A 16,557-nucleotide genomic window follows, 5' to 3' on the forward strand; every position below is an offset into this window, starting at 1 on the left:
AACATAATTTTTTTTTTAATTTTGAAAAATAAATTAGCCACACTGATACTATTGTCGAAACATAGGTATCATAAAGAGTCTTTTGAAGAAGCTCAAAATTCTCCTAGCAAAACGTGGTCTTCAGTTAATTCTTTTATAAAAAAAAGAAAGGAATTCTAAGTTTCCTGAAGTTATTAGTTTGGAGGATGGATCGATTACTAATAAAAAGGAGAAATGGCTGATATTTTGAATACTTATTTTGCTAATATAGGAGAGAAAATTGTTTCATCAGTAATGAACCAGTTTGATTCACGCAGCAACAAACATTTGTCTTATACCCTGTCTTCATCTCCTCAAAGTAATTAAATTTTTCTAGGGCCTGTTTCTCAGTCTGAAATAACAAAAATAGTGCGTGATCGAAATCCAGGTAATTCAACGGGAACAGACGGATCTAGTTCTATAATTGTTAAAGTAATATTGTCCGCAGTAATTTTACCATTACAGTATATAATTAATCTTTCATTTAAAACTGAAAATTTCCCCTCTGCTTTTAAAGAAGCGGGCATAATTCCACTTCAAAAAGGTGACTTTTGAAAACCCATCAAATTACCACCCTATTTCAATTTTGTCAGCTTTTTCTAAAATATTTGAGAAGGCAATTTATCAAAGGTTTTATGATTTTCTTAAATCGTCTAATTCCTTCACATTCCTAATTTGGTTTTAGGTCTGGACACAATACTGAACACGCTATACTTGCTCTCATCCAATATATTCATGAATGCTTAGATAGAGGTGAAATTCCAGCAACAATATATTTAGATTTTAAAAAAGCATTCGATACAATGTCCCATTGTATTCTTTTTGTAAATTGAATAATAGTGGTGTGCGCGGACCGGCGTTGGGACTAGTTAAATCTTATCTTGATAAAAGAAAGCAACAAATAGACGGAGGCAATTTCCTCTCTCCGCCTGTTCCCTAGTCTTCGAAGGTTGGGGTACCTCAGGGCTATGTACTAGGTCCTCTGCTTTTTATAATTTATATAAATGATCTTCACCGTGGTTTAGCAATCCCGTGTCTCAACACACATTTTGCTGATGATACGGTAGTTTCACTTTCTGACAGGAATGACGAGGAGTTGGAGGCTAAACTGGATACTGCATTTTCTGATATTCTTAATTGGCGTTCTCCAAATTTTATTGCTTTGAATTTATGCGAGCAATGCAATTATTAAAATCAGGAGTCAGATGACATAGTTCTCAAACTCATTCAATGCTGTTTCGTTTTGGTTTGAGTGAATGAATGTTTGTCTTTTATTTCTCAGTTACTCGCTAGTATCCATCGATGGCGGTTCCATTTTGAATTTTTTGCAAATCACGGATATTGGTGAATGACTCACTTTTATTGCTGTTAGGGATTTGGTTTTAATTCTTAAAATTTTTCGGCTTTTATTGATTTTTATTCATCTTTTAATTTTTTTGTTTTGTTTTTTCATTGTTTTTTTTCACATTCACATTGACTTTCCACGTTTTATTTGTTGGTTTGTTCTTTGGCACTCGCATTGATTATATTTTTTTGTTTCGCGCTGAAGAAGAGAGGCGTTTGTCCCCTCGAAATATTCGCTTTGTTGTGTTTTTTCAGTATTTTCATTTGGCCTTTAAAAACCCCATTTTTGCTCGTTTTTCTTTCTTTATGTTGAATTGATCAAAAACTAATTTTATAATTTACGGCAGAAAGTCAAATATCTGCCCTCATATTACCCGAGTTACTTCTTCAAAGTATCGATTATCAATGTATCGGGTGGAATTGATAAAGTACCTTGGACTTGTGATTGACGAAAGCTTATCTTTTAAAACACACATTCAAAATCTACGCTTAAAAATTTCAAGGTACGTTGGTTTAATGCAAATGTTGAAGCATTGCCCTACTCTTCTTTACGAAGCGTATATTTTGCTCTGATTCAGTCTAATATTAATTATTGTTCTTTAGTATACTTATCTACATTTAAAAGCCATATTAAACCAATACAGATTTTTTAAAATAAAGCCCTAAGAATCCTGAAGCTTTTTATTCCATCACCTATTGCAGTTCAAAATAAGTCTTCCACAGCATCTTTATATACTTATATAGATATACTTCCAGTTTCTCAACAATTTACTTTTTGAGCTATTCTTTTCAAATTCAATTATGACATTAAGAAATTACCGCCATATTACCTCAATCAAAGCTTGTTCTCCAAATCACAAGAATTACATAATTATAACACTCATCAAAAAAAGAGCATCTACATTGACAAGAACAGTACTGAGAGATCTAAATTTGCTATGTTTGTGTCAATAGCCTTGTGCTGGGATACTCACAAGGATCTTATTGATAAATTTTCTTCTATCCATTTAATAAAAAGAAATCTTAAATTTCATTTAGTTCAAGATTATCTGAAATTTAGCGTCTATTTAAAATAATAATGTTATTTGTATGGTTTATTGCTCTGGGTGAATGTGGTCCTCTCGGCTATCTTCTAGTATTAATTTATATTTAATAATATTGATTTTTTTAGTTATATTTTTTTTATATTTATTTATGGATCCTGGGCTAGCTGCTACTTTCATATTATTGTTGCTTCATTGCATCTTCGCCGTCGTGTTTATTTTTGTATTGTAGTGTTATTTTATCTTTTTCTAGGCCTAGTTTTTCGAGTTTGTCTCTCCATGGGCCTATGTCCAATATATACATGTATAACGTATGTGAATAATAAAATGGTTTAATTTGAACTTGATAAATGTGTATCGAGAAAGTCGTGTCTTTGGAACGACCCCTTTTCAGACTATTGATTCAAGTAAAAATATACATTATGACAAAATAACGGGAAAATCTAAATAGCTACAAAAAACTCCGGCAATTACCTTAAACTGTTTCAGTAGGTCGTAAGCTTCCTTGTATTTACAATCTTCATATAGTGAATCCGCTTCTTTTAGTACATCATCAGAAATCCCCTCAGCTTGGGCTTTTAGAGTTAGACCATAGGCAGCAAGAGTAAAACAAGAAAAGCTTTTTATGACTCTTGACACATGTGCATACAAGTAAGGCTGAAAATAGTGAAAAGGCTTTGATTTCAAAATATATTACAGTTTCTTAAGCGGCATTCAAGTTTGTCTCGGATTGATATAGAATCTCGGTTGTAGAAGGATTGGTCCACAGCAAAAATGTGAGCTCAAAATGATTGATTTTTTAGCCAATTACAAGACATACATCAGTTACTGTTTGTATGGGTGACGGTTTTTGGATCGTGCCTTAACACTAAGTTGAACTTTCACTTTTGGACTCGATCAAAGATAGTCAAGCATCTGAATGCCAGTTAGCATAACAAGACAGTTTTTAAACTTTAAAAAACAAAAGCATACTGTGCGTTACAGTACTCAATTATATAAATTTATTATTATTACCTTCTGTCTAAAATTCCACATTGCGGCAAATTTATCCCGTAAAATGCTGTTAATAGTTCCTACCTGAAAACCGCTTCTTTTTTTCAAAATTATACAGTTTTTAAAGCAGTACCCCGTTTTCTTCTTGTTGCCAAGTCAAACCTTGAAACTAAAAGACACAACTAATTTGTTAAACTTAACAACAGTTTCCGTCCATAAGAATTTAATATTAACAATCCCTTGGTTCCCATAGACAACTATAGCATCAAAAGAAAATTACACCTTCTTAAGCTGTTTTCTGCCATATGTTTTAACATATTTTTTTTTATTTTTCACACATTTGTTTCTATTTGTCCCCCACTACTACCAAAAGCAACATAACTACATATGGAGTTGTTTTCTGTTAGAAACTAAATTCCCCATTTTTTCTAACGCAACGTTGACAGGTTGACACAACCGTCAACGACACAAGACGGTTGTGTAAGCTTCTACTGAACCAATTCAACAATTTTGACTGCATTTTTACTTCCTTGGTAGCCTACTTTAGAAAGTTCAAGTCAGCTACACTTACCATTAACAACAAAAAACAAAAATAATACAAAAAGGAAATATTTTCAGGCTGTCACCAAACCACAAAAAACTCAAATATTTCATTCAAGACATCTGTTTTTAATAGATATTAGCAGGAGGCTGCTACTCAAGAATCGGGACGTCATGTCCTGGAGACCTAGAAGTCACTTTTCGAAAACATAGAATTTAGGAAAATCCTAAGTAGGACACAGAAGCATCACGATTCATATGTTCCAAACTTCTCAAGACTACTGAATGATAAAACCTAGTTTCTGTAAAATATTGTATAGATCAAAAAATATAAAAAATAATGGTAGATTTCATTTTCACTGTAAACAAAAAATGATTCAACCAAAATTTCATTACAAACAACTTGTTCCACACGCATCGACTTCCCATCTAGTTAATGAGGCATCTACAAAAATATTTTTAAAGAAAATATAGAAAAATCTTGTAAAGATTTCGTTAAATACCTTAAGTAATTGAAATTTAAAATTCAAACAAGAATTAAAACATGTTAGTAGATATGTCTTTCACGTGTATTATCTCGTCATCTCATTATTTACCCATTTAGATAAATATTTTTCTATAAAATCTTTTAGGATTAACTAAAGAATACTAGATAAATACTTTATACTTTATCTTTATCTATAAATATTTAGAAACTACTTCGCATATTACATGCAAAGTTTTGCCCATTATGTCGCAACTTCTAATATCCTAAAATTTCAACAGCAAATCATGTTAATGCTAAAAAATTAAAGCGTTGAAGACCTTCAGTTTAAATATTTGACAGTAGGTACTTTGGCCATTGAATTTCTATTCAAAAGAGTCCCTGAAACATTGAAAAGAAGTTTTTTAATCTTAAAAACGGCCCGTATTTTTTTTGTTTTAAACATGAGACCTTTTCCCCAGCCACCCTCATTTCTAGAAATTAGTTGGAACCTTCCAAAAGGAAATTCTGGTTGTGTTCTACACCAATACATTTTATATGTTTCTAAAAGAAACAATGTTCAACAAAACAGGTAAAGGATATGTCATATAATTACATGACAAAACAAAAAAACAAAGAAAAGAGGTATGCATATTACAAGCACAAATAACAATTTTAACTGCTTCAATTTTGTCACTGTAGAGACTGATGACAAAACAAAAGACACAAAACCATGATTGATTTGGCAAAGAACAGACACAACAAATAAACCGAAGGAACCCATTTAACAGCTAAAGTATTATAAAACCCACTGCCACAATCACTGCTATAATATACATACCCTGCTGTCACAATCACAAATTCTACATACAATTAAGTTTAGTAAATTGACATAGAAAGATGAAACTCCCGAATAAATAGTTGTTTTGAAAAAGCAAGAGTCTGCTTTATGATGATTAAAAACACTTCATCAGCTTGCAAAAAGATGCTACAGGCAGCACAAGAGACTGATCAGAGAACTTCATATCCACTTCTGTCAGAGTTTTGACAGCCCTGCATCCTCCAAGCAAACGCGAAAATTCTACGACCAGGAAGTTAATCTACAACCAACAATTCCATGGTCAAAAGAAAACACTGGTAAAACAGAAGAAAGATAAACAAACAAAGTGGCTTACATCTAAACTAATTACACTCAACAGCATTTGCACTATAACAGCCACTGAAGATCCAGGGGCACCAAATCACAAAAATATAAAGGAGAGGCGGAGCGGGGGCAAGATGCTTTTAGTTTTCATTTTGTAATAAAACACAAGCTGAATGGTATTTTTAGAAACCTAGAGGGGGGGGGGCAATTTTTACGGTTTTTTTTACGACAATACCGAAAAAACTGTTTTCAGCATCTACGGAGGGGAAATAAAATCTAACAGACAACAGTGCCTTTTACCTATACTGGCGCCTTTATGAGGTTCTCCTCTTTAAAGAAACACCTAAAATACATTCACGATAATCATATTAGCTTAGTAAGAAGACACTTACAACAAGAAATAATGTTGTCTTCTTTACATTTGTCCCTTTCACTAGTGCATTTCTTGCTGGGCGAGCAAATGGTGCAAGTTTTCTTAAGCCCCAGGAAGTCATTTTTGGCCCTACAGGATAGCCATGATAAGGGTTTACAGAAAGATCTAAATGAATTGTAGACTTGTCAAATCAGTTAATCCTACAAAAAACGGGGAACAATTAAAGACAATTTAAATTGCTATATTCTAATAGTATTGCAAGCCTACCAATTTCCTGATTTCTTATATTATTTGAATAGCAAAAATAAAGTAGGACTATAGCATATCTCAGGGGGGTGTGGGGAGTTTGTCATTCTCAAAGACATAATTTCCAGAACTCTCAACTAAGTTGAACAAACTGGCTATCTCAAAATTTAGATCGGATGTCTTTGGGGAAATGGTGGGCATGAGAGGGGGGTTAGTTGCCCTCCAATCCCTTTCTACTATTAAAAAGTACACTAGCCCTTTCAATTTCCAATTAAATGAGTCCTTTTTGAAGTTTCAAAAACAACCCTTTCTATAAAAACCTTAAATGTCCCCTAGGTATAGCTTACAACCCTTTCCCTGAGGGCTCTGGGGGGGTGTCATCCTCAAAGACCTAATTTCCAGAACTTTCAACTATGTTGAACAAAACGACTATCTCAAAATTTCAATTGGATGTGTTTGAGGTTGGGTGGGCATGAGATGGGGGTTAGTTGCCCTCCAATTACTTTCGTCTGTTAAAAAGATCTCTAGCCCTTTCAATTTCCAATTGAATGAGCCATTTTTGGCTCATTCAACGAGCATCAAGACATAGCTATTTGTAGAAAGAAAAAGCCAAGACAGATAGTCCAAGTAATTGAGAGGCAAATGTTTAAATGGCTGCACAGGTAAATGGCAGGAGTAAGTATGACTCTCTTATTGGACAAATACTTCTTTGTTAGTTTTTGGAAAAGGCAGGTTGAACAAGAATTTAAAATTAACACATGGCCGTTATAAGGCGTTGCCTGGAATAAGAGGCAAACAAGGCACGCCCGCCTATTGTCTTAAGAAGGTTGGCCAAGAATTTAGAATTGACACAGGACCCTTAATTTGCTTGAAAAAAACAGGCAAACAATCGTTTAAAGCCATCTTCATCTTCCAAATAGAACCTATTCATTGCCTAAGCTCAGCCCTGCATTCTGAGAAAATTTCAATTTTTCCCACATTTTTCAAAATCAAGCATTGAAAATCAAGTATTTTGCAGTAGGCACCAAGACATGGCTAATTGTAGAAAGAAAAAGCCAAAACAGATATTCCAAGTAATTGAGAGGCAAATGTTTAAATGGCTGCACGGATAAATGGTGGGAGTAAGTATGACTCTCTTATTGGACAAATACTTCTACAAAAACTCTATCTATAAAAGCCTTATATGCCCCCAGGGCATAACTTACAACCCTTGCCCTGAGGGGTGTGGGGGGTTTGTCATCCTCAAACCCATACTTTCCAGAACTTTAAACTACATTGAACAAAATGGATATCTCAAAACTTTAATGGGGCGTGCATGGCAAAATAGTGGGCGTGAGAGGGGGGTTAGTTTCTCTCCAATTACTTGGACTATTAAAAAGGACACTAGCCCTTTCGATTCCCGATCAAATTATCCCTTTTTGACGTTTTTTTTTACAACGCTTTCAATTTCAACCTTATATGCCCCCAGGGCATAACTTAGAACCCTTGCCCTGAGGGCTCTGAGGAGGTTATCATCCTCAAAGATCTAATTTCCAGAACTTTTAACTACTTTGAAAAAAAATGGATATCTCAAAATTTTGATTGGATGTGTTTGGGGAAATGGTGGGCGTGAGAGAAGGGTTAGTTGTCCCCCAATCACTTTCAACTATTAAAAAGGGCACTAGACTTTTCAATTTCCAATCCAATGAGATCTTTTTGAAGTTTTTACAACACCGCTTCTATAAAAAAAACAACTTGTATGCCCATAGGGCATAACTTACAACCCTTGCCCTAAGGGCTGTGAGGGGTGGGGGGGGGGGGTTGTCGTCTTCAAAGACCTAATTTCCAGAACTTTCAACTACATTGAAAAAAATGGCTATCTCAAAATTTTGATTAGATGTGTTTGGGGAAATAGTGGGCGTCAGAGGAGGGTTAGTTACCCTCCAATCACTTTCGGCCATTAAAAAGGGCACTAGCCCTTCGAATTTCCAATCGAATGGGCCTTTTTCGACGTTTCCATGACAACTCCTTCAATACGAAGTGCCCGGGTTTAAAACCAAAAAAAAATAATAATAATAGCCTACATTGTGCCAACATTGTTCTTTACTTAGGCAATGCTATTGCACTGCCTATGATTTTACTGCAATTTTATGGACCCCTGTAAAATTGGTATTTTACCTATTTTACATAATTTCAGTACTTTATCAGTATTTTACATATTTTATGGTGCCTTGTGGTTTTCAGTCACAAAACTACCCAGAGGCCGAAAGAAACAGGTTTGGATATGATATTTTGCTGTGATTTTTACTGGATATAAATGACAAAAAAAACGAGTTATTTTTAACTGAAAGTAAGGAGCAACATCAACACTTAGAACAAACAGAAATTATTATCATAGGCAGTGCAATAGTGCTGCCTAAGTAAAGGACGGTGTTGGCACAATGTATTATTTTTTTTTCTTGGTCTTAGACCAAGGCACTTTGTATCGAAGGAGTTGTCGTAAAACTTCGAAAAAGGCTCATTCAATTGGAAATTGTAGTGGCTAGTGCACTTTTCAATAGTCGAAAGTGATTGGAGGGCAACTAGCCCCCTCCCCCATGCCCATCAATCCCCCAAAACCCAACCAATTAAAAATTTGAGATGGTCATTTTGTTCAGCGTAGTTGATTTCCAGATAGAAAATGTGTTTTTGAGGAGGCCACTCCCTCACAACCGTCAGGGCAATGGTTTTAAGTTATGCCCTGGGGGCATATAAGAACGATGTCGGCACAATGTATTATTTATTATTACTTTTCCTTTAGAACAGGGCATTTCGTATTGAAGAAGTTGTCGTCGAAACTTTGAAAAGGGCTCATTCAATTGAAAATTGGAGTGATTTTTGCCCTCTTTAATAGTCGAAAGTGATTGGAAGGCAACTAACACCCCTTCCACGCCCACCATTTCCCCAAACACATCCAATCAAAACTTTGAGATAGCTATTTTGTTTGGCGTAGTTGATTTCCAAATAGAAAAAATGTTCTTGAGGAGGTCAATCCCCCACAACCCTCAGGCCAGGGGTTTTAAGTTATGCCCCGGGGGCGAGAATGAAGTTGGCACGATGTATTACTCATTTTTTTCCCTTTAGACCAGGGCACTTCGTATCGAAGAAGTTGTCGTAGAAACTCCGAAAAGGACTCATTCAATTGGAAATCGGAGTGGCTTGTGCCCTTTTTAATAGTCGAAAGTGAATGGAAAGGCAACAACACCCCTTCCACGCACACCATTTCCCGAAACACATCCAACCAAAATTTTGAGATAGCCATTTTGTTCAGCGTACTTTATTTCCAGATAGGAATTATGTTTTTGAGGAGAACACTCCCCCACATCCCTCAGGGCAAGGGTTGTAAGTTATACCCTGGGGGCATATAAGGTTTTCAAAGAAAGCGTTGTCGTAGAAACTTAAAAAGGCTCATTCGACTGGAAATTCAAAGGGCTAGTTCCCTTTTTAACAGTCGAAAGTGATTGGAGGGCACCTAACCCGCCTCTCACGCACATCTTTTCCTCAAACCATCCAATCAAAATTTTAATATAGCCATTTTGTTCAACGTAGTTGAAAGTTCTGGAAATTAGGTCTTTGAAGGTGACAACCCCCCCCCCCCCACACAGCCCTCAGGGCAAGGGTTGTAAGTTATGCCCTGGGGGCATATAAGGTTTTTATAGAGCCCGTTGTCGTAGAAACTTCAAAAAGGGCTCATTCGATTGCAAATTGAAATGGCTAGTGCCCTTTTTAATAGTCGAAAGTGATTGGAAGGCAACTAACAGCCCTTCCCCGCCCACTATTTTCCCAAACTCATCCAATCAAACTTATGAGATAGCCTTTTTGTTCCACGCAGTTTAAAGTTTAGGATATTACACTCTTGAGCATGGCATTCCCCCCACAGTCTTCAGGGTAACGGTTATAAGTTATGCCCTGGGGGCATATAAGTTTTTATTGAAATCTTTGTCGTAGAAACTTGAAAAAGGGCTCATTTGATTGGAAATTCAAAGGTCTAGTGCCCTTTTTAATAGTCAAGAATGATTTGAGGGCAACTAAACCCCCTCTCACGCCCATTTTTTCCCCAAACACATCCAATCAAAATTTGTAGATAGCCATTTTGTTCAGCGTAGTTGATTTCCAGATAGAAATTATATTTTTGAGGAGGACACTCCCCCACAGCCCTCAGGACAAGGGTTGTAAGTTATGCCCTGGGGGCACATAAGGTTTTTTTTATAGAAAGTGTTGTCATAGAAACTTCAAAAAAGGCTCATTCGATTGAAAATTGGAGTGGCTAGTGCCCTTTTTAATAGTCGAAAGTGATTAGCAACTTAGAAAGTGAGTAGCAACTAATCCTCCTTTCACGCCCACCTTTCCCTCAAACACATCCAATCAAATTTTAAGATAGCTATTTTGTTCAGCGTAGTTGAAAGTTCTGGAAATTAGGTCTTTGAGGATTACAACCCCCCCCCAGCCCTCAGGGCAAGGGGTGTCAGTTATGCCCTTGGGACAGATAAGGTTTTTATAGAACGCGTTGTCATAGAAACTTCAAAAATGGCTCATTCCATTGGATATTGAAATGGCTAGTGCCCTTTTTAAAAGTCAAAAGTGATTGGAAGGCAACTAACCCCTTCCACGCCCACCATTTCCCCAAAATCATCCAATTAAAATTTTGAGATAGCCATTTTGTTCGACTTAGTTTAAAGTTTCGGATATTTTACATTTGATTACAACACTCCCTCCCAAAGTCTTGAGGGCAAAAGTTATATATTATGCCTATAGGGTAAACAAGTTTTAACTGAAATGTTGGTTGTCGAAACTTGAAAAAGGGCTCATTCGATTGGAAATCGAATAGTGCTCTTTTTAATGTCTCGAAAGTTATTTGAGGGCAACTAACACCCCTCTCACGCCCACCTTTTCCCCAAACACATCCAATCAAAGTTGTTAGATAGCCATTTTATTCAACGTAGTTGAAAGTTATGGATATAAGAACTTTAAGGATGACAACCCCTCCACCACCACAGCCCTCAGGGCAAGGGTCGTAAGTTATGCCCTGGGTTAATATAAGGTTTTTTTTTATAGAAAGCGATGTTATAGAAAATTAAAAAAGGGCTCATTCGATTGAAAATTGAAAGGACTAGTGCCCTTTTAATAGTAGAAAGTGATTATAGGGCAACTATCCCCCCTTTCACGCCCACCATTTCCCCAAACACATCCAATTAAAATTTTGAGACATCCATTTTGTTCAACGTAGTCAAAAATTCTTGAAATTAGGTTGTTTAGGATGATAAACCCCTCAGAGCCCTCAGTGCACGGGTTTTAAGTTATACCCTGGGGGCATATAAGGTTTATATAGAAAGTTATTGTAGAAATTTCAAAAAGGGCTCATTTGATTGGAAATTGAAATTGCCCTTTTTAATAGTCGAAAGTGAGTGGAGAGTAATTAACCCCCCTTTCACGCGCACCAATTCCCCAAGAACATACAATCAAAATTTAGAAATAGCCATTTTGTTCAACGTAGTTGAAAGTTCTGGAAATTATGTATTTAAGAATGACAAACCCCCCAGAGACCCCTGGGCAAAGGTTTTAAGTTATGCCCTGGGGGCATATAAAGTTCTTATAGATAGAGTTGTCATAAAAACTTCAAAAGGGGCTCATTCAATAGGAAATTGAGAGGGCCAGTGCCCTTTTAAATAGTTGAAAGTGATTGGAGGGTAATTTACCCCCCTCTCACGCTCACCATTTCCCCAAACACATCCAATCAGAATTTTCAGATAGCCATTTTGTTCAACGGTGCAGAAAGTTCTAGAAATTAGGTCTTTGAGGATGACAACCCCCCCCAGCCCTCAAGGCAAGAGTTGTAAGTTTTGCCCTGGGGGCCTATAAGGTTTTTATTGAAAGCGTTTTCGTACAAACTTCAAACGGGCTCATTCGATTGGAAATTGAAAGGGCTAGTGCCTTTTTTAATAGTTGAAAATGATTGGAGAGCGACTAACGCCCCTCTCAAGCCCACCATTTTCCCAGACACATCCAATCAAAATTTTGAGACAACCATTTTTTTTAACGTAGTTGAAAGTTCTGGAAATTATGTATTTAGGGATGCCAAACCCCCCAGAGCCCCCTGGGGAAAGGTTTTAAGTTATGCCCTGGGGAAATATAACATTCTTATAGATAGAGTTGTCGTAAGAACTTTAAAAGGGGCTCATTCAATTGGAAATTGAGAGGCTCAGTGCCCTTTTTGATAGTTGAAAATGATTGGAGGGTAACTAACCACCCTCTCACGCCAACCATTCCCCCAAACACATCCAATCAAAATTTTCAGATAGCCATTTTGTTCAACTTTGCAGAAAATCCTGGGAATTAGGTCTTTGAGGATGAAACCCCCCCCAGCCCTCAAAGCAAGGGTTGTAAGATATGCCCTGGGGGATATAAGGTTTTTATTGAAAGCGTTGTTGTAGAAACTTCAAAAGGGCTCCTTTGATTGGAAATTCAAAGGGCTAGTGCCTTTTTTAATAGTTGGAAATGATTGGAGAGCGACTAACGCCCCTCTCAAGCCCACCATTTTCCCAGACACATCCAATCAAAATTTTGAGATAGACGTTTTGTTTAACGTAGTTAAAAGTTCTGGAAATTAGGTCTTAGAGGATGGCAACCACCCTCATAGCCCTTAGGGTAAGGGTTGTAATTTATGCCCTGGGGGCATATAAGGTGTTTATAGAAAGTGTTGTCAAAGAAACTCAAAAACGGCTCATTCGATTGGAAATTGAAAGGCCTAGTGCCCTTTTTAATAGTCGAAAGTGATTGGAAAGCTTGACATTTTTATAGTAAAGATCAATGTGGGTATAATGTATTACTTCTTTGTTGTTGTTGTTTAGACCAAGGCTCTTTGTATCAAAGGAGTTGTCGTAGGAACTTCGAAAAGGGCCCATTCGATTGAAAATTGAAAGGGCTGATGTCCTTTTTAATAGTGGAAAGTGATTGGAGGGAAATTAATCCCCTTCCCACGCCCACCCTCCCATTTGCCTTTATGTTTAAAATCTAAATGTTGCCATAATAGTAAACTAAAATGCACTGTGTTAATGATAATTCCCAATAAGGCATCTCAGCAGTATCCCAAGAACGATTGAGGGTATTATGTTCAAACTTTCGGGGCTACTTCTGCTCTTAAAAGTTAACTAAATCAAAATGTCGTTAATGTATCCTAGCTTTTAAAGAAAGTAAACAGATTTTTTGCAAATGGTATCAAGTTTTTCATTTCAGGTCAACTAGAGGAGGTATGAAACTAAATTAAACCCTACTATATGTCCAGATTTTTAAAAGGATGTATGTTGTTAAAAATTGCTGAAAAATTTTCTCCAGCATACAAATAGCAGGCCAAACTATAAATTCTTAAAAACGAAAAGATTTAAAGTATTATTGTCTTTTTCCCTGAAAATAATATGTCAATATAAAACGACCAGAAATTAATTAAAAAACTTTTTCCACAAAATAAGTTTTTCAAAAAAAAGTAAAGAACTTTATTAAACAAAAAATGAGCAAAAATGAAATCAAATAATCTACCAAGCGTGAAACTACTACAAATCAGCATCGATAAATAAATGAAACCCAAAATGAACAGAAATTACAATAAATAACCGAGTCAAACTCAAAACGAGCAAAAATTAACATAAGTTGTGCTCAAAATCCCTAATGCCTTCTCAAGGCCAGAACATAATTTGCACTTTACTGAAAAAAATACAAATGAATGTGCATTGTCAGTTTAATATACATATACTGATATTTAGTAAACAAAATGGAAATATTATTTGATTTATTAAGGTTATAAAAGTAAAAACATTTATATTTTTTTCAGTAAAGTGCAAATTATTAGGTTCCAAGAGTCAAAAATCCTTGTTTAATGTAGTAGAATACCAGGCACACTAAAAATGTTCCTTTTGTCAAATTCAAACGTAGATAATGGCTTCTATAAACTGATTGATTTCTTTTGCAAATATCTTATAGTAGCCTTGTCGAAATTTTCGACAGACAACAACAGGCCCAGTCAAAATATTGATGACTGTATAAACTTCACTGAACATGTAAAACAAATGAGAAATAATTGGTGTTAAATTCCAGGGTCAACTGACAAAAATATAGCTGTCGAATTTATGGGCGCCCACTACTGCCAAATATTGCAGAGGTTCATATGGAAGTTATTTTTCCCTTTCCTTAGCACTTATCAATGAGACTTTAAAAAAAAATTTCAAATTTGGGTTGGAAATTGAACTGCTACTTGACAAATACTATGCCGTTTTCTTTAGCGACAAAAAAAAAATGAGGTGCCATGTTTGTTTGTAGGATTCTGGACTTTCCTGACAAAGGACAGTCCAAACTAAGATTTTTCAAGTGGATTAGAATAGCAGATCACACTTTGAAATGGCCAAATGTTGATGACATTTACACTGTCAACAATGAACAAACTTTTTTTGGGCCATTAAAACTGACAGGAAGTGGGCTATTTCAGATAGCGTTCGGAGATGCTATTCCTGTGGCATATATGCAACACTTAGAAACAAGAAAATTTATGTGATCTAGGTCACAATATCACATTTCTTATGATTAATCAATTTTGTTATACTAAATACTAAATACTTGAAACGATTTTGTTAGTTTTATTACTTCTGCTTTTGAATAGTGTTTTATACATTTATACATTAAATGAAGTTGAAGAAAAACAAAGAAACAAGATTATACATGTCAAATACACCAGGTTCAACCAACAGGTTTTCCCAGAGCATTTCAACACATGTTGAATACACTAGGTTCTGCCCATAGGTATTCCCCAGGTATTTTGACACATGTTGAATTGGGTTCCAACTTGCATTGAAAACAGGTAACTTTTTTGTTGTGTTGAAGGTGAAATGTTCTAATCTCGGAAAATCAGAGTTTTGTAGGACTTCTGGAGTAGAAAAACTGTTTTTTTGTTGTTTTTTTTTACAAAAACTGTCAAATCATTGGTACCTTTACCCTACTAGAAAAAAAATTCTCAACCAGTCTTGTACCAACACACCAACTCTAAAACACCAATTTTACCCTATGTATCCTAGGGAGTACCTGATTTTACCCAATTTTACCTCATTTCACCAACTTCACTAATTTTACTGATTGGGTTTTTATTTTACAGTCATTTTACAACAGTAAGTAATACAGACTAAGAAAGAGGAAGACAGACAAAGTGACAGAGAGTTAGTAACATTCATTTTAAGCTCTCTGCATTCAATGTTTCTTAAAATTCCTTTCCATTCCCACCATTATAATCATTAGCTATTCCTTCTTGTCAGAAATGTGCTCTGTATGAAGGGAGTTGTTGTAGATATTTCAGAACAGGCTCATTCAATTGGAAACTGAAAGTTATAGTGCCCCCTTTGAGAGCCAAAAGTGACTGGAGGAAAACTTGTCTCCCAGCAATGCACCTTTTTTCTCTAAGAACATCCAATCAAAACTTTGATATTTGAGACACACACCCCCACAGTGCTTAGTGCAAAGGCAGCTTTTTAATGCAGCTTTTTAATTGTTTACATATAGTATTTGTTATTGGGAAAGAAGGGCATGTTTGATCCTTGGTGTCAAAATGACCAAACACTATTCAGGTGAAGCTTCCAGAGAATGTTGAAGAAATCAAAATATACCATGTATTCATGCATGTTGTTGAAAGGGTATAACAGTAAAATCCCAGCAACAACTTTAGAACATTAAATGAAAACTTTTAGTGCATGTTGAGGGGGATGTGCAACCAACCAAAAGTTACTATATGCATACTTTCCCACTACTACTAGTAATTGTTAATAATGACCATATTGATGCATAGCTTAGGTTTTTAGTTATTCATTGATATATACAATTCTTCTCAATATCTATTTGGTAACAAGATGTGAGGGTTTTTGTTTTAAATATTGTTGCTCAATTGGATATACTGTTTTTTTACCCTAAATACTGTTGTGAAGCTCTAGAATTGGATCTCTTCAGAAGCAGACATGCTAGAATAACAAGAGACTCATTCTTAGATTGCTAATTTTATGCTTATTGTCAAGGTTTGGCTTGACTTCTCGACAATTGATTCCCAGCCCTCTGTAATAGTCTTATATAATTGTGGGCTATCTATAACAAAGTAACACAATAATTAATGAAACTGATTCAAATAGATTATAGATATAGAGATACTTATTTCAAAAAGATTACTATCACAAGCCCACAAAGGGCCTAACTCTGACTTTGGAGTCGACAATAGGGGAGACCAGGGCAATATGGACACCCCACTCCTATGTACTCCAGGTGACTCTAGATTAAATTTCATTATAGTCAAAATAGGTGGCGTTAATGGTAGAGACACGTGGTAAATGACAAAATGACAAATGACAAAAAA

At 35.7% G+C, this 16,557-nt stretch overlaps 1 protein-coding gene across 1 annotated transcript in view; it reads right to left on the reverse strand.

The window, feature by feature from the left end:
* The window catches only part of LOC148946300 (regulator of microtubule dynamics protein 1-like), a 60,435-nt gene extending 44,044 nt beyond the window's left edge, over positions 1-16,391 (reverse strand). Inside the window, exons 1-3 of the mRNA XM_089097933.1 lie at positions 16,374-16,391; positions 5,938-6,118; positions 2,880-3,062 (exon numbers count right to left, since the gene is read on the reverse strand). Of these exons, the coding sequence (XP_088954059.1) occupies positions 2,880-3,062; positions 5,938-6,039 (285 nt within the window). The 5' untranslated portion in view covers positions 6,040-6,118; positions 16,374-16,391. The remainder of the gene's footprint in view (positions 1-2,879; positions 3,063-5,937; positions 6,119-16,373) is intronic.
* Positions 16,392-16,557: the final 166 nt, after the last annotated feature.

Source organism: Artemia sp. Qi Xiang Cuo, chromosome 12 (genome assembly GCF_049724085.1).
Source record: "Artemia sp. Qi Xiang Cuo chromosome 12, ASM4972408v1, whole genome shotgun sequence".
NCBI lineage: Eukaryota > Metazoa > Arthropoda > Branchiopoda > Anostraca > Artemiidae > Artemia > Artemia sp. Qi Xiang Cuo.